At 47.1% G+C, this 21,262-nt stretch overlaps 1 protein-coding gene across 1 annotated transcript in view; it reads right to left on the bottom strand.

Moving 5' to 3' along the window:
• The window catches only part of RHBDL1 (rhomboid like 1), a 45,481-nt gene extending 25,216 nt beyond the window's left edge, over positions 1–20,265 (bottom strand). Inside the window, exon 1 of the mRNA XM_058156958.1 lies at positions 20,046–20,265. Coding sequence (XP_058012941.1) covers positions 20,046–20,084 — 39 coding nt within the window. The 5' untranslated portion in view covers positions 20,085–20,265. The remainder of the gene's footprint in view (positions 1–20,045) is intronic.
• Positions 20,266–21,262: the final 997 nt, after the last annotated feature.

The raw sequence follows: 21,262 nt of genomic DNA, 5'->3' as shown, positions 1-21,262 counted from the left end.
TTGGGTTGGGGTGGGTGGGAGGGTTAGGGTGGGTGATGGGGTAGCCCGTCGGGAGAAACCAGTTCCAGCGCATGCTCGTGGCGACTATCAAATGGGTTCGGAGGTTATGGGGGAGTGTGTTCCTTTGTGTGAGGTGAGTCCATCTGCACGGTAAGTGGGAGGGCAGATATGGCGGAAGGGGATCGCATCGGTTTAGGGGTCACGCGTTCGATGTATACAGGCGATCGCGTGCCCGATCCCCTGACTTCTCCCGTTCCCGGATGGTCAAGACCCTCAGAGCCTGGGCCTTCGTCTGATGTTATACAACGCACGGTCCGTGGCCAATAAGGCCCCCTAATACATGATCTGATTCAGGGGTGCAGCGGATATTATAGGCGTTACGGAGACCTGGTTGGGCACTGAAGGCGTGCCCTGGTTGAGATGTGCCCACGGGTTTCCGTGCATTCCATCAGCCGAGGCCCAGGGTAGGGGTGGGGGTGGCGGTTGTTATTAAAGAGAGTCTAGAGCCGAGGGAGACCACTGTACCTCAGATTGCGGGTGTGAATCCCTCTTTGTGAGGTGGGGGTCATAGATGTCAGATGGGCTTGCTGGTGGCGTACCTGGCTCCTTGCTGCGTGACAGCGCCCTGCCCGAGCTCCTGGAGGTGCTTGCCGGGGTGGCAGTGGAGACCCCCAGACTTTTAGTCATGGGGGACTTTAACTTGCCATCTGCTGGCTCGTCATCGACAGTAGCTCGGGAGTTCATGGCCTCCATGACGGCCCTGGACCTGACTCAAGTAGTGGATGGCCCTACTCACATTGGGGGAGGCACACTGGACCTGATTTTTATCTCTGGTCAGTGGTTGAAGGATCTGGACTTGGGAGATATAGTCACAGAGCCTTTGTCATGGTCAGATCACTCTCTCCTTCGCCTGGACTTTCTGACCGCCACCCAACACCGCAGGGAGGCGGAACCATTACGTTGGTACCGTCCCAGGCGCCTGATGGACCCAGAGAGGTTCGGATGGAGCTTGGGCCATTCCTGAGGGTCTGGCTCACGGCACGGCAGAGGAACTAGCTGCAGCCTGGGAGCGGGCTGCGGCTGGGGCTTTAGACCGTGTCGTGCCTCTGCGACCTCTGACCCGGCGCAGATCCCAACCGGCTCCTTGGTTCTCCGAGGAGCTGAGGGGATGAAACGCCGGAGAAGGCGCCTAGAGAGTTCTTGGAGGTCCAGCCGTTCAGAGGCTGATCGGACACTAGTTAGATCCTATACTAGGACCTACCTAGTGGCACTGAGGAAGCGGCGTTGCTCGCCTCCTCCCTCATTGCGTCGGCAGATAACCGCCCAGCTGCCCTGTTTGGTGGCCCGCTCCCTCCTTCACCAGGGGGCGGGATGACCCGATGCAGGGGCGTGCTGAGAGTTTAACGGTTATCTATACGATAAAATCGTTCAACGGGACGGTCTGGACCAAAATTGTGGCGATTCAGATGAGCGTCTGAGGGTGGTCTTGGTGATATTGTTTGGGATGAGTTTGACCCTGTGGCTCCGAGGACATGGACAGGTTGTTGGGTAGGCTGAATGCCACCACGTGTTTACTGGACCCGTGCCCCTCCTGGCTGGTGCTGGCCACTCAGGAGGTGACACGAGGCTGGCTCAGGGATTCTGGCGCTTCCTTGTTGGAGGAGTCTTTCCGGCCGCCTTGAAAGAGGCGGTGGTGAGGCCCCTCCTCAAGAAGCCTTCCTGGACCCGGCTGTTTTGGGTAATTATCGTCGGTCTCCAACCTTCGCGGCGAAGGTTGTAGAAATATGGTGGCATATCAGTTTCCCCTGCACCTGGAGGAAACTGTCTATCTATCTATTCATCTATATATCTATTTATCTATTTATCTATCTATTTATCTATCTATTCATCTATCTATCTATTTATCTATCTATTTATCTATCTATTTATCTATCTATTTATCTATCTATCATCTATCTATCTATCATCTATCTATCATCTATCTATCCATCTATCATCTATCTATCTATTTATCTATCTATCATCTATCTATCATCTATCTATTTATCTATTTATCTATCTATTTATCTATCTGTTTATCTATCTATCATCTATCTATCATCTATCTATCTATTTATCTATCATCTATCATTTATCTATCTATCTATTCATCTATCTATCTATTTATCTATCTATTCATCTATCTATCTATTCATCTATCTATCTATTCATCTATCTATCTATTTATCTATCTATTTATCTATCTATCTATTTATCTATCTATCATCTATCTATCATCTATCTATCATCTATCTATCTATTCATCTATCTATCATCTATTTATCTATTTATCTATCTATTTATCTATCTGTTTATCTATCTGTCTGTCTGTCTATCACCTCTCTATCTATCATCTATCTATCTATTTATCTATCTATCATCTATCTATCTATTTATCTATCTATCATCTTTCTATCTATCTATTTATCTATCTATTCATCTATCTATCATCTATCTATCTATCTATCTATCATCTATCTATCATCTATCTATCATCTATCTATCTATCATCTATCTATCTATCTATCATCTATCTATCATCTATCTATCATCTATCTATCTATTTATCTATCTATTCATCTATCTATCTATTTATCTATCTATTCATCTATCTATCATCTATCTATCTATTCATCTATCTATCTATTTATCTATCTATTCATCTATCTATCTATTTATCTATCTATCTATTTATCTATCTATCATCTATCTATCATCTATCTATCTATTTATCTATCTATCATCTATCTATCTATCTATCTATCTATCTATTTATCTATCTATCATCTATCTATCATCTATCTATCATCTATCTATCATCTATCTATCTATTTATCTATCTATTTATCTATCTATCATCTATCTATCTATCATCTATCTATCATCTATCTATCTATCATCTATCTATCTATCTATTCATCTATCTATCTATCATCTATCTATCTATCTATCTATCAGACCTAAAATTTCAAGCCTGGTGGTATAGTGAATTTTATTTAAAGCAGAAGATTTGAGAATTCTTCTAGTAAAATAGCTCTGGACCCGCTCTAATGTATTGAAGTCTGAAATACAGTGAGGGTTCCAGGCAGGTGAACAGCATTCAAGGATAGGTCTTGCAAAGGTTTTTAATATGCCCTAGTTTGAAGTATAGCATTTACCAGAGTGAAAACTTCGTAAAATAAGAATGACAACTCTTAATGCCTTTTTTGCAATGATGTTACAGTGAGTTCTGAGACTTAGATCTTTTGAAGACCCCTGACTAAAGACAGCATTGTAAACACTCTATTTTTTTTAATTACAAATAAAAAAAACCCCACCCCTTTCCACATGTGTCCTTATTATCTTATTGGCAGCATTCCTTCTTCAATCGTATTACCCTCGTATTTAAGAACATAAGAGCTGGACCAAGCGAACAGCTCATCTTAGTCTAGCATTAATCCTCCAACTGCAACAAGGACAAAATTACAGGCCTATGTCAAAGACGTTGCTGGTTCTGGACCGATGCAATAAAGCAAATATTGCAATAAAGTGAGGCAGACAAATGTTTTGATTTCGCAGTGCATATAAAAATGACGGGTATGTTATACTGTAGTCTATTAAAGCGTGCAATAGCATTGTGCTTTAAAAAAAAACAACAACAGACCTGTCTTAAGTAAAAAATGCTTTATTGCTAAAAAGCGTTAAGCCTCACTGGAGCCTTCAATGAGTCGTAATCATTTTGCTGGTGGTCTCGTAAAAATAACTAAACATAATAAAGAGAAGGGACGCGTGGCTCAGGGGATTCTGGCGCTTCCTTGTTGGAGGAGTCTTTCCGGCCGCCTTGAAAGAGGCGGTGGTGAGGCCCCTCCTCAAGAAGCCTTCCTGGACCCGGCTGTTTTGGGTAATTATCGTCCGGTCTCCAACCTTCGCGGCGAAGGTTGTAGAAATATGGTGGCATATCAGTTTCCCCTGCACCTGGAGGAAACTGTCTATCTAGACCCGTTCAGTCCGGCTTCCGGCCCGGTTACAGCACTGAGGCGGCTTTGGTCGCGTTGGTGGATGATCTCTGGAGGGCCAGGGATAGGGTTGTTCCTCTGCCCTGGTCCTATTAGACCTCTCAGCGGCTTTCGATACCATCGACCATGGTATCCTGCTGCGCCGGTTGGAGGATTGGGAGTGAGAGGCACCGTTTATCGGTGGTTCTCCTCCTATCTCTCCGACCGGTCGCAGGCGCCTCACTTGTGGGGTGCCGCGGGGTCGATTCTCTCGCCCTTCTGTTCAACATCTACATGAAGCCGCTGGGTGAGATCATCAGTGGCTTCGTGTGAGGTACCAGCTGTGCGCTGATGACACCCAGCTGTACTTTTCACACGGGCCACCCCAATGAAGCTATCGAAGTGCTGTCCCGGTGTCTGGAAGCCGTACGGGTCTGGATGGGGAGAAACAGGCTCAAGCTCAATCCCTCCAAGACGGAGTGGCTGTGGATGCCGGCATCCCGGTACAGTCAGCTGAGTCCACGGCTGACTGTTGGGAGGGAGTCATTGGCCCCGATGGAGAGGGTGCGCAACTTGGGCGTTCTCCTGGATGAACGGCTGTCTTTTGAAGACCACCTGACGGCCGTCTCCAGGAGAGCTTTCCACCAGGTTCGCCTGGTGCGCCAGCTGCGCCCCTTTCTAGACCGGGATGCCTTATGCACAGTCACTCACGCCCTTGTGACGTCTCGTCTGGATTACTGCAATGCTCTCTACATGGGGCTCCCCTTGAAGGGCATCCGGAGGCTGCAGTTGGTCCAGAATGCAGCTGCGCGGGTGATAGAGGGAGCCCCTCGTGGCTCCCATGTGACACCTATCCTGCGCAGGCTGCACTGGCTACCTGTGGCCTTCCGGGTGCGCTTCAAGGTGTTGGTGAACGTCTTTAAAGCGCTCCATGGCATAGGGCCGGGCTATCTACGGGACCGCCTGCTGCTACCGAATACCTCTCACCGACCCGTGCGCTCTCACAGAGGGACTCCTCAGGGTGCCGTCGGTAGCGACAGTGTCGTCTGGCGGCGCCCAGGAAGGGCCTTCCCTGGTGGGGCTCCCGCCCTCTGGAATGAACTCCCCCCAGGACTCCGTCAACTTCCGGACCTCCGAACCTTTCGTCGCGAGCTTAAAACTCATCTATTCATCTGCGCTGGACTGGGTTAGTTTTTAAACTTATGGGTTTTTTAATGGGTTTTATTCTAAATTTTTAACGGTGGCCAATTCAATAAGTTTTTTAATTATATTTTAATCGTATGTATATTGTATTATTTTGTATTTTTACCAGGCTGTGAACCGCCCTGAGTCCTTCGGGAGAAGGGCGGTATAAAAATTTAAATAATAAATAAATAAATAAATAAATAAATCTATCTATCTATCATCTATCTATCTATCTATCTATCTATCTATCTATCTATCTATCTATCTATCTATCTATCTATCAACAAGTACAAGGAAACAAGTGACAGTATTGACATAGACATGGACATATGAAAAAAATTGGCCCAAATAAAAGGATATAAATAGGCAAAACATAGCCACGTAGAATGATTACATATAATTGGGGACAGTAGGACAGGGACTGGTGCGCTTATGCACGGCCCCTTAGGGACCTCTTAAGAAACATGAAAGGTCCACAGTAGACAGTTTACGATAAAAGGTCTGGGGATTAAAGAGATTAACAACAGGATCAGGTAGAGCGTTCCAGACATTTACTACTCTATTGCAGAAGTCACATTTCCTGCAATCAAGATTAGAGAGAATTACATTGAGTTTGAATCTATTCATAGCCCTTGTGTTATTGCGGTTGAAATTAAAGTACTCATTTACAGGTAGAATGTTTTGATAAATAATCTTATGAACTAAGCTTAGGTCGGAACGTAGACAGCGTAGTTTGAGACTATCCAGACCTAAAATTTCAAGCCTGGTGGTATAGTGAATTTTATTTAAAGCAGAAGATTTGAGAATTCTTCTAGTAAAATAGCTCTGGACCCGCTCTAATGTATTGAAGTCTGAAATACAGTGAGGATTCCAGGCAGGTGAACAGCATTCAAGGATAGGTCTTGCAAAGGTTTTTAATATGCCCTAGTTTGAAGTATAGCATTTACCAGAGCGAAAACTTCGTAAAATAAGAATGACAACTCTTAATGCCTTTTTTGCAATGATGTTACAGTGAGTTCTGGGACTTAGATCTTTTGAAGACCCCTGACTAAAGACAGCATTGTAAACACTCTATTTTTTTTAATTACAAATAAAAAAAACCCCACCCCTTTCCACATGTGTCCTTATTATCTTATTGGCAGCATTCCTTCTTCAATCGTATTACCCTCGTATTTAAGAACATAAGAGCTGGACCAAGCGAACAGCTCATCTTAGTCTAGCATTAATCCTCCAACTGCAACAAGGACAAAATTACAGGCCTATGTCAAAGACGTTGCTGGTTCTGGACCGATGCAATAAAGCAAATATTGCAATAAAGTGAGGCAGACAAATGTTTTGATTTCGCAGTGCATATAAAAATGACGGGTATGTTATACTGTAGTCTATTAAAGCGTGCAATAGCATTGTGCTTTAAAAAACAACAACAACAGACCTGTCTTAAGTAAAAAATGCTTTATTGCTAAAAAGCGTTAAGCCTCACTGGAGCCTTCAACGAGTCGTAATCATTTTGCTGGTGGTCTCGTAAAAATAACTAAACATAATAAAGAGAAGGGGACGCGGTGGCTCAGGGGCTAGGACGTTGAGCTTGTCGATCGAAAGGTCGGCAGCTCAGCGGTTTGAATCCCTAGTGCTGCCATGTCATGGGGTGAGCTCCCGTTACTTGTCCCAGCTTCTGCCAACCTAGCAGTTTCGAAAGCATGTAAAAATGCAAGTAGAAAAAATAGGGGCCACCTTTGGTGGGAAGATAACACCGTTCTGTGCGTCTTTGGCGTTGAGTCATGCCGGCCACATGACCATGGAGACGTCTTCGGACAGCGCTGGCTCTTCGGCTTTGAAACGGAGATGAGCACCGCCCCCTAGAGTCAGCAACGACTAGCAAGTATGTGCGAGGGGAACCTTTACCTTTACCTTAATAAAGAGAAAGGCAATAAAACAAGGTATTGGCTGGAACAAAATGCGTGTTTTCCAGCTTGTTTCTCAACCCAAGCAACGTTACGGTGTCTAGACTTCAACTCCCAGAATTCCCCGGCCACCATGAATTCTGAGAGTTGAAGTCCAGGTATTTCAAAGTTGGCCAAGGTTGAAAGGTTGGTATAAATCTATACATGCATCTGTCTCCTCAATCCTTGCGGACTCCGAGTTATAATTATAATAATAAGAGTAACTGAGTTGGAACGGACCTTGGAGGTCATTTAGTCTAACCCCCTGCTCACGCAGGAGACTAGGGATTCAAACCACCAAACTGCCAAGCTTTCTGATTGACAAGCTCAGCGGTCTTTGGGACCGCCTTCTGTTACCACATGCCTCCCACCAACCGGTGCACTCCCATAGAGAGGGTCTCCTCAGGGTGCCGTCAGCCAAACAATGTCGGCTGGCGACCCCCAGGGGGAGAGCCTTCTCTGTGGGGGCACCTACCCTCTGGAATGAGCTTCACCCAGGACTTCAACAACTTCCTGACCTCCGGACCTTTCGCCGCGAGCTGAAGTATTTATTCTTCTGAGCAGGACTGGCATAAAATGGGTTTTTAAATTGGATTTTAAATGGCGTTTTATATTATATTATGTATTTTATAAATTTATTGGCCATATCGAATAAGTTTTTTAATAGTGATTTTATTGTATTGTATTGTACTGTATTTTAGCTGGCTGTTAACTGCCCTGAGTCCTTCGGGAGAAGGGCGGTATAAAAATTAAAATATATTATTATTATTATTATTATTATTATTATTATTATTATTATTATTATTATTATTATTATTATTATTATTATTATTATTATTATTATTATTATTATTATTATTTAGCCACTGAGCCACCTAGCCACTGGAAAATTGTGAGAGTTGAAGTTCACCCATCTTCCAGCGGCCAAAGTTGAGGAACATGGTCTTAAGGGAATTAGTAAGCTAGAGCAGGGTTGGGAACTATGGCAACATACAGGAAATATCAACTTAGGGCCTCTGGTGGCTCAACAGACTAATGCAGTCTGTTATTAACAGCAGCTGCTTGCAATTACTGCAGGTTCTAATCCCACCAGGCCCAGGGTTGACTCAGCCTTCCATCCTTTATAAGGTAGGTAAAATGAGGATCCAGATTGTTGGGGGCAATAAGTTGACTTTGTATATAATATACAAATGGATGAAGACTATTGCTTAACACAGTGTAAGCCGCCCTGAGTCTTCGGAGAAGGGCGGGATATAAATGCAAATAAAAAAAAAAACTTATAACACTTCATTTAGTGACTGTTACAATGTCCCTGAAAAAAGTGACTTATGACTATTTTTCACACTGACGACCATTGCAGCATCTTCAGGGTCATGTGGTCAAAATTTAGACAGTTGGCAACCGACTCATATTTATGACAGTTGCGATATCCCAGGGTCATGTGATCCCCTTTTGTGACCTTCTGACAAAGCAATGGGGAGGCCAGATTCGTTTAATAACCAAGTTACTAATTTAACAACCGCAGGGGACTCAACAACTGTGGTGAGAAAGAAAGGTTGCAAAATGGGGCAAAACTCAACCACTGTCTTGCTTAGCAATTGACCCTAAATTCTGAGCTCAATTGTGGTCGTATGTTGAGGACTACACCTGTAAGGTAAAGGTAAAGGTTCCTCTCGCACATGTGAAAATATTTGCAGACCCCTCGCATCCTGGACATAAACTGTTTCAACTCCTACCCTCAAAACGACGCTATAGAGCACTGCACACCAGAACAACTAGACACAAGAACAGTTTTTTCCCGAAGGCCATCACTCTGCTAAACAAATAATTCCCCCAACACTGTCAGACTATTTACTGAATCTGCACTACTATTAATCGTTTCATAGTTCCCATCACCAATCTCTTTCCACTTATGACTGTATGACTATAACTTGTTGCTGGCAATCCTTATGATTTATATTGATATATTGATCATCAATTGTGTTGTAAATGTTGTACCTTGATGAACGTATCTTTTCTTTTATGTACACTGAGAGCATATGCACCAAGACAAATTCCTTGTGTCCAATCACACTTGACCAATAAATTCTATTCTATTCTATTCTATTCTATTCTATTCTATTCTATTCTATTCTATTCTATTCTATTCTATTCTATTCTATTCTATTCTGTTCTATTCTATTCTATATGTGCTAGTCGTTCCCGACTCTAGGGGACAGTGCTCATCTCTGTTTCTAAGCCGAAGAGCCAGCGCTGTCCGAAGACATCTCCGTGGTCATGTGGCTGGCATGACTAAACACCAAAGGCGCACGGAACGCTGTTCCATTCCCACCAAAGGTGGTCCCTGTTTTTCTACTCGCATTTTTTTACGTGCTTTCGAACTGCTAGGTTGGCAGAAGCTGGGACAAGTAACGGGAACTCACCCCGTTACGCGGCACTAGGGATTCGAACCACTGGACTGCCAACCTTTCGATCGACAAGCTCAGCGTCTTAGCCACTGAGCCACCGCGTCCCACTACACCTATATTATACTACATATATACTACACCTGTATCACAGTATACAGGTTCCCATCACCCATCTCCTTCCACTTATGACTGCATGACTGTAACTTTGTGGCTTGTAGCCTTACAATTTATATTGATATTATTTCCTGATTGCTTATTTGTTCCCTATGACTATCATTAAGTGTTGTACCTTATGATTCTTGATGAATGTATCTTTTCTTTTATGTACACTGAGAGCATATGCACCAAAGACAAATTCCTTGTGTGTCCAATCACACTTGGCCAATAAAGAATTCTATTCTATTCTATTCTGTTCTGTTCTGTTCTGTTCTGTTCTACTCTATTCTTATTCCATATTCTCTTCTCTTCTCTTCTCTTCTCTTCTCTTCTCTTCTCTTCTCTTCTCTTCATCACAGTATAAAACGTGCAACATTTGGGAGCTCCAGACTTCATAGAACCTGATTTAGCAAAGAAGTGAAAACCCAAAAACTTGGGTGTTGGCAGACGTGGGTGCAGCCCTCCCTTTGTAAATACCAGAAGGATTACAATTAAAGCTTCACTTCTCCGCGCAGCTGCTCTTTATCTCTCCCTCGGCAAGTCGGTGGGAGAGAAGCAAAGCTTTTCCCGTGGATTATTTAGGTCGCACATTTACAGAAGTGGATTCTTATGTGAGTTCTTGCCCAACACCAGCGCAGCCTCAAACGTGCGTCAAGGACCAGGCAGGGGAACGATAGGAAAAGGCAAGCCCATTTACCAGCACAGATGCTCGGCACATGACATGGGAAACAATGGGAGAACTGGGTTTTCTCCCTTGGGCTGCATTGCTTGGGAGAGATGCAATCTAGAAGTAAGGAGAAATTTCCTGACAGTGAGAACAATTTATGAGAGGTACTGCTTGGCTTCAGAAGCCTGATTTCTCTTCATCTACTAACACACGTTAACAGAGTTGGAAGGGACCTTGTAGGTCATCTATTCCAACCCCCCGCCCAAGCAGGAGACCCTACACCATTTCTGACAGAGGGCAGTCCAGTCTCTTCTTGAAAGCCTCCAGGGATGAAGCTCCCACAACTCCTGAAGGCAACTTCTGTTCCATTGGATGATTGCTCTCACTGTCAGAAAATTCCTCCTTATTTCCAAGTTGAATCTCTCCTTGATCAGTTTCCATCCACTATTCGTTGTCTGGCCTTCGGGTGCTTTGGAGAATCGCTTGTCCCCCTCCTCTCTGTGGCAGCCCTTCAAATATTGGAAGGCTGCCTCCTGTCTCCCCTGGTCCTTCTCTTCACTCTTCACTCTTCACAGAAAGTGGCTAGTTCGTGCAACCGTTCTTCATATGTTTTAGCCTCCAGTCCCCTAATCATCCTGGTTGCTCTTCTCTGCACTCTTTCTAGAGTCTCCACATCTTTTTTATAGTGTGGTGACCAAAACTGGATGCAGTAGTTGTGGGTGGAGGTTTTTAAGAAGAGATGGGACAGCCGTTTGTCTGAAATGGAGTAAGCTCTCCTTCTTGAGCAGAGGGGTGGACTAGAAGACCTCCAAGGTCCCTTCCAACTCTGTTCTTCTGCTTGGAGACAAAGAGGATACCTGTTCTGCCCAACCTGGTCCCTCTCTCTCAAACAGTCCAATGAACACGAGGCAAGAAGAGGCAAAAAACAACAACACCACAACCTTTTGGGAAGTGTGACCTGCGGTCTTGCATGCGTCAAAGCATTACGGATGCATTTATGGTCCAATGCATTTCTTGCACTCTTCTCACCAGCCCAGCTGCAAATCTCAGCTGGGCTGAAATTTATTTATTCAATTTTGATCCAGCTTTTATAGTTTAAATAAATAATTCAAAGTGGTGCACATATCTAAGATTTCTTCCTCCTCTTATTTTTCCCACAACAGCTGCCCCGTGAGGCGGATTGGACTGAGAGAGAGGATCATTGGCCCAAAGTCACTCAGCCAGCTTTCATGGCTAAGGCGGGACTAGAACTCACGGCTTCCTGGCGATTGGCCCAAGTCAGTCAACTAGCTTTCATGCCTAAATTGGAACTAGAATTCCCAGTCTCCTGGCGATTGACTCAAAGTCCCCCAGTCAGCTTTTATGCCTAAGGAAGGATTAGAACTCACTGTCTCCTGGTGATTGGGCCAACTCAGCCAGCTAGTTTTCAGACCTAAGGTGAGACTAGAACTCACAATCTCCTGGTTTCTAGACCAGCTTCTTCACCACTGCACCAAACAGGCTCCTCAAATAAAACTTAGATTCTTATTCAGAAAGTGGCTCACCTGGCAAAAAACTCATACCAATACGCCTCTCTCTTGCAGAGACAAAGGGAATCATATACATAGGATATCTGTCCACTGTAGAATCCAGATGTTAAAACTTTTGGACCAGTTTTACAGATACAGATTAACAGAGTTGGAAGGGACCTTGTAGGACATCTAGTCCAACCCACCGCCCAAGCAGGAGACCCTACACCATTCAGGTGGCAGTCCAGACTCTTCTTGAAAGCTTCCAGTGATGAAGCTCCCACAACTTCTGAAGGCAACTTCTGTTCCACTGATTAATAGTTCTCACTGTCAGGAAATTCCTCCTTCTTTCCACGTTGAATCTCTCCTTGTTCAGTTTCCATCTGTTATTCCTTGTCTGGCCTTCGGGTGCTTTAGAGAATAGCCTGACCCCCCTCCTCTCTGTGGCAGCCCCTCAAATATTGGAAGACTGCTATCATGTCTCCCCTGGTCCTTCTCTTCACTCTTCACTCTTCACAGAAAGTGGCTAGTTCGTGCAACTGTTCTTCTTATGTTTTAGCCTCCAGTCCCCTAATCATCCTGGTTGCTCTTCTCTACACTCTATCTACAGTCTCTTTTTTTATAGTGTGGTGACCAAAACTGGATGCAGTAGTTGTGGGTGGAGGTTTTTAAGAAGAGATGGGGCAGCCGTTTGTCTGAAATGGAGTAAGCTCTCCTTCTTGAGCAGAGGGGTGGACTAGAAGACCTCCACGGTCCCTTCCAACTCTGTTCTTCTGCTTGGAGACAAAGAGGATACCTGTTCTGCCCAACCTGGTCCCTCTCTCTCAAACAGTCCAATGAACACGAGGCAAGAAGAGGCAAAAAACAACAACAACACAACCTTTTGGGAAGTGTGACCTGCGGTCTTGCATGCGTCAAAGCATTACGGATGCATTTATGGTCCAATGCATTTCTTGCACTCTTCTCACCAGCCCAGCTGCAAATCTCAGCTGGGCTGAAATTTATTTATTCAATTTTGATCCAGCTTTTATAGTTTAAATAAATAATTCAAAGTGGTGCACATATCTAAGATTTCTTCCTCCTCTTATTTTCCCCACAACAGCTGCCCCGTGAGGCAGTTGGACTGAGAGAGAGGATCATTGGCCCAAAGTCACTCAGCCAGCTTTCATGGCTAAGGCGGGACTAGAACTCACGGCTTCCTGGCGATTGGCCCAAGTCAGTCAACTAGCTTTCATGCCTAAATTGGAACTAGAATTCCCAGTCTCCTGGCGATTGACTCAAAGTCCCCCAGTCAGCTTTTATGCCTAAGGAAGGATTAGAACTCACTGTCTCCTGGTGATTGGGCCAACTCAGCCAGCTAGTTTTCAGACCTAAGGTGAGACTAGAACTCACAATCTCCTGGTTTCTAGACCAGCTTCTTCACCACTGCACCAAACAGGCTCCTCAAATAAAACTTAGATTCTTATTCAGAAAGTGGCTCACCTGGCAAAAATCTCATACCAATACGCCTCTCTCTTGCAGAGACAAAGGGAATCATATACATAGGATATCTGTCCACTGTAGAATCCAGATGTTAAAACTTTTGGACCAGTTTTACAGATACAGATTAACAGAGTTGGAAGGGACCTTGTAGGACATCTAGTCCAACCCACCGCCCAAGCAGGAGACCCTACACCATTTCTGACAGATGGCAGTTCAGTCTCTTCTTGAAAGCCTCCAATGATGAAGCTCCCACAACTTCAGAAGGCAATTCTGCTCCACTGATTGATAGTTCTCACTGTCAGGAAATTCCTCCTTCTTTCCACGTTGAATCTCTCCTTGTTCAGTTTCCATCTGTTATTCCTTGTCTGGCCTTCGGGTGCTTTAGAGAATAGCCTGACCCCCCTCCTCTCTGTGGCAGCCCCTCAGATATTGGAAGACTGCTATCCTGTCTCCCCTGGTCCTTCTCTTCCCTAGACCAGCCATGCCCAGTTCTTGCAACCGTTCATCATATGTTTTAGCCTCCAGTCCCCAAATCATCCTGGTTGCTCTTTGCACTTTTTCTAGAGTCTCAACATCTTTTTTATAGTGTGGTGACCAAAACTGGGCGCAGTATTCTAGGTGTGGCCTTACTAAGGCTTTATAGAGTGGTATTAGTACCTCACTTGATCTTGATTGTAGCCAGGGGTGGGCTGCTGTGGGTTCGCAGGGGTTCGGGAGAACCTCTAGCTAAGATTCTGTGCAGTTCGGAGAAACCCCAAATCCCACACCTGGCTGGCCCTGGCCACCCTGCCCCTCCCCTCCCAGGAGTCCCCTCGCGGCCCGTTTTGGATGCAGGTAAGTGCAGGGTGCAGTTGGAGGCTCTGGGAGAGCAAAATACAGGCCTATTGGAAGTTCAAGAAGGCTGGAAATGGACCTGTTTCCGTCTTCTAGAGAGCTTCCGGAGCCTGGGGTGGGCGTTTTCGTCCTCCTGGAGGCTCGAGGAAAGCCTCCGGAGCCCGGGGAGGACAAAAACCGTGCCCCCACCCGCCGTGGTGCAGGAGGCTGACCAGGCCATGCCCACCAAACAACCGGGCAGAGAATCCCTTGCTAAAGTTTTTGATGCCCACCCAATTGTATCCCTCTGTTCATGCAGTTTAGGATTGCATTGGCTTTTTTGGCTGCCGCTGCACACTGCTGGCTCATATTTAGCTGGCTGTCCACTAAGGTTTGCGCTCCAGAGTTTAAATGTGAGGCTGTTTCCTTCTACAACTCAGTGCCAACAGATCCTTGGCTATTTTTGAGGGGAGCGCAGGTCTTCCTAGCCAGGGAACCACCAACTCCTCCTTGCTAGCTCATTTCTTAGGTTTACGTCTACACGTAAGCATCGGAAAATATAGTATCTGTTGCTGCCCTAGCAACAACACGAAGCAGGCATTTGTTAAACACCCTGCTCTTTACATGTGCAAAAACCTGACGCAGTGTACACACTTCTGTTCTGATGCGTGCAACAAAATGGGCAAGATACAGTTGCGTTATTTTAAGGAGAACAAATGCCCATGCCAGTTTTTTCCTTCAGTGCAAATCGAAGTCTCTCGTCACAAAAGTAGCACGCAGGACGCGATGCCAAAGAATCCCATTCATCGCTGGCTTCTCTAGCAAGAGAGCCAAGCTGCATTATGGGCTCACCAGGTACATTATGGTTCTGATTTGTTGTTGTTGTTGCTAGCTGCGAAGTCGTGTCCGACCCATCACGACCCCATGGACAACGTTCCTCCAGGCCTTCCTGTCCTCTAACATCCTCTGGAGTCCATTTCAACTCATGCCGACTGCTTCAGTGACTCCATCCAGCCACCTCGTTCTCTGTCGTCCCCTTCTTCTTTTGCCCTCCATCGTTCCCAGCATTAGGCTCTTCTCCAGGGAGTCCTTCCTTCTCATTAGGTGGCCAAAATATTTGAGTTTCCTCTTCAGAATCTGGCCTTCTAAAGACTGTCAGGGTTGATCTCCTCTAGGACTGACCGGTTGAATCACTTTGCAGTCCAAGGGACTCTCAGGAGTCTTCTCCAGCACCAGAGTTCAAAGACCTCAATTCTTTGATGCTCAGCCTTCCTTAAGGACCAACTTTCACAGCCATCCATTGCAACTGGGAAAACCATAGCCTTGACTATGCGCACTTTCGTTGGCAGGGTGATGTCTCTGCTTTTTAGTATGCTGTTTAGTTTTGCCATAGCTTTCCTCCCCAGGAGCAAATGTCTTTTAATTTCTTGGCTTCAGGAAAATAAAATCTGTCTCTACCTCCCTTTCTTCCCCATCTACATGGGGCTCCCCTTGAAGAGCACCAGGAGGCTCCAGCTAGTCCAGAATGCGGCTGCGCGGGTAATTGAGGGAGCACCACGTTGACCGTTTTAGTTAATTAGGCCTATTAAATATTTCGTTTTAAATTTGTTTTAAATTTGTGATGTGTACTTTGTATATTCTGTGTTTTAATATGGCTGTGAACCGCCCTGAGTCCTTCGGGAGAAGGGCGGTATAGAAATTAAATTATAAATAAAAATTATAAATAAATCTATTTGCCAGGAATTAAGAGGGTTTTGATTAGCTGAGCTAATTTACAAGCAAATGTGAATTTCCAGAGCTGAATTTTGAACTCAACGAGGCTGTCTTGACTCAAGAAAAATGTTACTCCTCTACCCATTTCACTGAAGGGAATGTAAAGACTGATACTCTATGGACTTCCTAAAAACCTACATGTCTGGTTTGGGAAGCTGAGTATGCTTACAAGAAAATAAACTCAACTAAGTCTGAAGGGATTAATTTCTAAGTAAAGGCAAACGGATTCACTCCCTTTATTGAATTATCCAGCGGAGAAGTTCGCCGCTGAGTAAATATAAACAGGATTGCAGCAAAAACCAACAAAGAATTGAGATTTCTCTCAATTCAAACTTCTTCCAAGTTTTGGACTTACGCCTGTTGCAATTGTTTACTTTTCACAGATCTGCTCTGAAGCCATCAAGAGTGCTCTCTAGCTATCAGCACCTCGTGGCCGAGTTCACACAAGCTCTAAACCCTGATAAACAGCATAAACAAGTGCTAAGTTGACACAGTTCAAAGTCAGAAATTATCCAAGACATCCCGATTCATACACTATACCACGATAAAGGAACAGGCTGAGCTACCACCCATTCCTCTCCAATGTTGGTTAGATTAATGCAGAGTTTCTCAACCGTGGCAACTTTTAAAATGTGCGTCTATGGCAGGGATGTCAAACTGGATTTCTTTGAGGGCCGGATCAGCACTGTAGTTCTCCTCCGCAGGCCGGGGTGGGGGTGGGGGAGACAGGACGGACCCCTCCTGCAGTATGGGGCATAGGGAGCCACGCGCAGTTCCCTCTGCCCCGTTTTCGGCCTTTTGGGCCTCCAGCAGCAGTCTGCCGGCTGAAAACGGGCTGCGCAGAGGCTTCCCGAGCCCCCCGCATGGCCCGTTTCCGGCCGTTCGGGCTTCCAGCAGCAGTCTGCTGGACGAAAACAAGCTGCACAGAGGCTTCCCGAGCCCCCTGCATGGCCCGTTTCCGGCCTTTCAGGCCTCCAGCAGCAGTCTGCCGGACGAAAACAAGCTGCGCAGAGGCTTCCCGAGCCCCCCGCATGGCCCGTTTCCGGCCTTTCGGGCTTCCAGCAGCAGTCTGCCGGACGAAAACAAGCTGCACAGAGGCTTCCTGAGCCCCCCGCATGGCCCGTTTCCGGCCTTTCGGGCCTCCAGCAGCAGTCTGCCGGACGAAAACAAGCTGCGCAGAGGCTTCCCGAGCCCCCCACATGGCCCGTTCCGCCTTTCGGGCTTCAGCAGCAGTCTGCGGACGAAAACAAGCTGCACAGAGGCTTCCTGAGCCCCCCGCATGGCCCGTTTCCGGCCTTTCGGGCCTCCAGCAGCAGTCTGCCGGACGAAAACAAGCTGCGCAGAGGCTTCCCGAGCCCCCCACATGGCCCGTTTCCGGCCTTTCGGGCCTCCAGCAGCACTCTGCCAGCTGCAAACGGGCCGCAGCCCCCCACCCCAGCATGCGGCCCATTTTGGCCGGCAGAGGCATCGCACACTGGTCCTTTGATATTTCCAGGCCAGCCTCATGGACTGGATTTAAGCACCCTATGGGCCAGATCCGGTCCACGGGCCTTGAGTTTGACATCCCTGCTCTGTGGAAATTCTCAAGACAGGGTTGTCTCAAAGGTGCTTCTGAAGAAGATCTGAAGAAGCTTCTTGGATGAGAAGCGAGACGCCTTTACGGAAAAATAAAAAAGTCCCGTTGCCTCGCGAAAAAGCACCTTTGGTTTTTTTTTAAGACCAAGTGCGGACCAGCTCCCAGCCACATCGTAAAAGTTGCCACTGGACTAATTTTGTGTTGCGTGGATTCAGCCACCTCACTCAAAGCTGTGCCTTCCTCTGCGCTTCGGTCCAAGAATTCAGTCACTAACTAAGTAAGAGCTTCAAGGATTCCTTACAGCTCGGCAGGAACTGTACTAACCTTTTGGAAATCTCTCTAAATGTGGTTTTTTCCCAGCAGACCTCAAAAAAGGGGAGCCCACAAGATGGTTTCACGACGGGTGAGCCTTCAAAACCCTCCCTCGTGATTTTGTTTATAATTTCCTGGCTTCCGATGGCTATTTCAGACGTGTTTTTTGCTCGTTTTGTGTTATAAGCAATCCTCGAGTTACGAACGCAATTGAGCCCCAAAATTTATGTTGCTAAGCGGAACATTTGTTGAGTTTTTGCCCCCTTTTATGACCTTCTTTGCCACAGTTAAATGGATGGTTAAGTTGTTCAATGAATTTGGTTTCCCCCGCTGACTTTGCTGGTCAGAAGGTCGCAAAAGCGGATTTACGCGACCGACCGCAATCGTCATAAATATGAGTCAGCCGCCAAGCATCTGAATTTTGATCACCTGGCCACGGGGATGCTGCAACGGTCATAAGTGTGAAAAACGGTCATAAGTCACTTGTTTCAGTGCTGTGCTAACTTTCAACCGTCACTAAATGAACTGTTGTTAACCAATTACAATTACAACCTGTAATTGTATTGCCCCCCCCCCCCCCGGAGTCACATTTGTGAGACGGGCGGCTAGATCAACTTGATAAGTAGATAAATAACTGAAGTCTGTCCCACAGCCCTGCAGAGCAGGCTGGCATGGTTATTCCCAGTTAAGAACAGGGTGGTCCAAGATTGCCCCAAAGGAGCCCAGTGGGAAATAAAATTGGACCGCAGACTATGACATTCACTTCCTCGCCTATCCCTGAAATTCTGAAAAAGCATTTCTTGTTTGATGGTTTCTACCATCAGATGCCAGTTTCAAGGGGAAAAGGGTACCAGCCAGGGTTCACCCGAACCTCTTCTCCCCAGGCTGGCAATCCGAAGACTGGGCAAATTCTCCCTCTTTCTGGTCGGTGCCAAATCCAGAGGAAATGGCTCTCAACCAGCAGAGAGATGCTCTGAGCGTCATGGTGAAGGCAGCCCAACCTGGCGGTCCGATTCTGCCAGGCAGGGGTGGCATTTGGTTAATGCATTACTGGGGACTCCCAAGCTCATTCTTGGAAGCCTGTGGCATCACCCCCAGCCCGGAGTTCGCCCCCCAGTCCCTGTCCCCATCTCAAACTCTTGCATCTGTTATTTTGGATTCAGGCCAAGCGTGCCAAGAATAGGATAAGATAGGACTAGGACTAGGAGAGAAGGAGAGAAGAGAAGAGAAGAGAAGAGAAGAGAAGAGAAGAGAAGAGAAGAGAAGAGAAGAGAAGAGAAGAGAAGAGAAGAAAACACGAATAGGAATAGGAATAGGAATAGGAATAGGATAGGAATAGGAATAGGAATAGGAATAGGAATAGGAATAGGAATAGGAATAGACTAGACTAGACTAGACTAGACTAGAATAGAATAGAATTCTTTATTGGCCAAGTGTGATTGGACACACAAGGAATTTGTCTTGGTGCATAAACTCTCAGTGTACATAAAAGATGCCTTCATCAAGGTACAACACTTACAACCCTTAATGATAGTCATAGGCTACAAATTTAACACTTAATGATACAACACTTAATGACTTAGGCTACAAAGATGCGGGGTGACGGGCACGGCGTGGCACTGCTGTGCTGCACGTTGCCCCGCGCATAGCCACCATCCTCCAAACCTGATCCTGAAGGGCAGCGAGTTGCAGCCCCGGCGCTTCTCCCTTGGCACCGGCTCCCCAGGTTCGGAGGGCACCCCCTTCCCCGCCACAAAAAAACCCCTCCAACCCGACCATTGGGAGCAACGGTAAGCCTACATGCGTGGCTCCCCCCTCTCTTGATGCGCCCGATCCAGCCGCCTCCAGCTGGACTTCGATCGAGCCACCTGATCCTAAATGCCTGCCGCGGCCAACCCTCAGCCGGATTGGGGTGGGTGAGAGAGGGGAGGGGGGGTCCGTCTTCCCTACCCGGCTGCGCGCATCCCATCCTGGATCCGCGCAGCAAGGTAAGAGAAGTCGGAGCTCCCCCGCCATCCCTTTCGGATGAAGGTTGGCACGCATTTTTTTAGCACGGGATGGAGAGCCGCACCGGGCACCCCCCGTTGTCTTTGGGAGGGGGGCCGGGGAGGGGCGCCCCCGACTCAGCCCCAGGCAGCCCACCCCAACCCCCGGCCCCTCCGATTGCCAGGCAATCCTGTGGCACCCCTGTGGTCCCGTTGCGCGGGCTCACCTGCTCCTGGATGAGCTGCCGCAGCGAGCTCCTCTCCATATACCCGCGGCTGGCGGCGCTGGCGGCCGAGGAAGAAGAGGCAGAAGAGGAAGGCGGCCGGGCTGGCACCACCGGCGGGGAGCCCAGGAAGCCCTTTCCCCTTCCCCGCCGCTGCCGCTGCCGCCGCCGCCGCCGGGCAGGTGATCCAGAGCCAGAGCTGGCAGCAGCAGCAGCAGCAGCGGCGGCGGCCGGGGCTCCAACGTGAGTGACAGCCGAGCGGGAGGGGAAAGGGGAGGGAGGGAAAAGGGGAGGGAGGGGAGGCTACGGCAGACGGCGGGCGGGGCCCGGGAGGGCGTTGCGCAGGGGCGGGGGTGGGGGAAAGGGTTTTGGCTCCTCCCCCGAGCCGGGCGGATGGGCTGGGAAGGCGGGGGGACCTCTAGAGAAGAATGAAATAAACCAAGAGTTGGGAAGGGACCTTGGAGGTCTTCTAGTCCAACCCCTCCCTGCTCAAGCAGGAGAGCCTACTACAGCATTGGAGACAAATCGCTTGGCCGGTTTCTTTTTTTTTTTAATCAAGCCTCCCGCTTGCCGGATCCGCTGCCCCGGGAGAGGGAGAAGGAGGAGTGGGGGAGGAGGAGGAGAAGAAACAGAAGAGGAGGAGGAGGAGGAGAAGGAGAAAGAACGAGAAGAAGAGGAGGAGGAGCAGAAGCATGAGGAGGAGGAAGAGGAGGAGGAGGGGGAGGAGAAGAAGAAGAAACAGAAGAAGAGGAGGAGGAGAAGGAGAAGGAGGAGAAGAGGAGAAGAAAAAACAGAAAAGAAGAAGAAACAGAAGAAGAGGAGGAGAAGGCGGAGAAGGAGAAAGAGGAGAAGGAAAAGAAGAAGAGGAGGAGAAAAACAGAAAAGAAGATACAGAAGAAGAAATAGAAGAGGAGGAGGAGCAGAAGCAGGAGGAGGAGGGGAGGAGGAGGGGAGGAGAAGAAGAAGAAACAGAAGAAGAAGAGCAGGAGAAGGAGAAGGAGAAAGAACGAGAAGAAGAGGAGGAGGAGTAGAAGCAGGAGGGGAGGGGAGGAGAAGAAGAAGAAACAGAAGAAGAGGAGGAGAAGAAGGAGAAGGAGGAGAAAAACAGAAAGAAGAAGAAACAGAAGAAGAGGAGGAGGAGGAGAAAAACAGAAAAGAAGAAGAGGAGGAGCAGAAGCATGAGGAGGAGGAAGAGGAGGAGGAGGGAGGAGAAGAAGAAA

The sequence above is a fragment of the Ahaetulla prasina genome, chromosome 14 (assembly GCF_028640845.1).
Source record: "Ahaetulla prasina isolate Xishuangbanna chromosome 14, ASM2864084v1, whole genome shotgun sequence".
NCBI lineage: Eukaryota > Metazoa > Chordata > Lepidosauria > Squamata > Colubridae > Ahaetulla > Ahaetulla prasina.
Note: the sequence above shows the minus strand (reverse complement) of the source record. Positions and strands in the feature narration are given on the sequence as shown.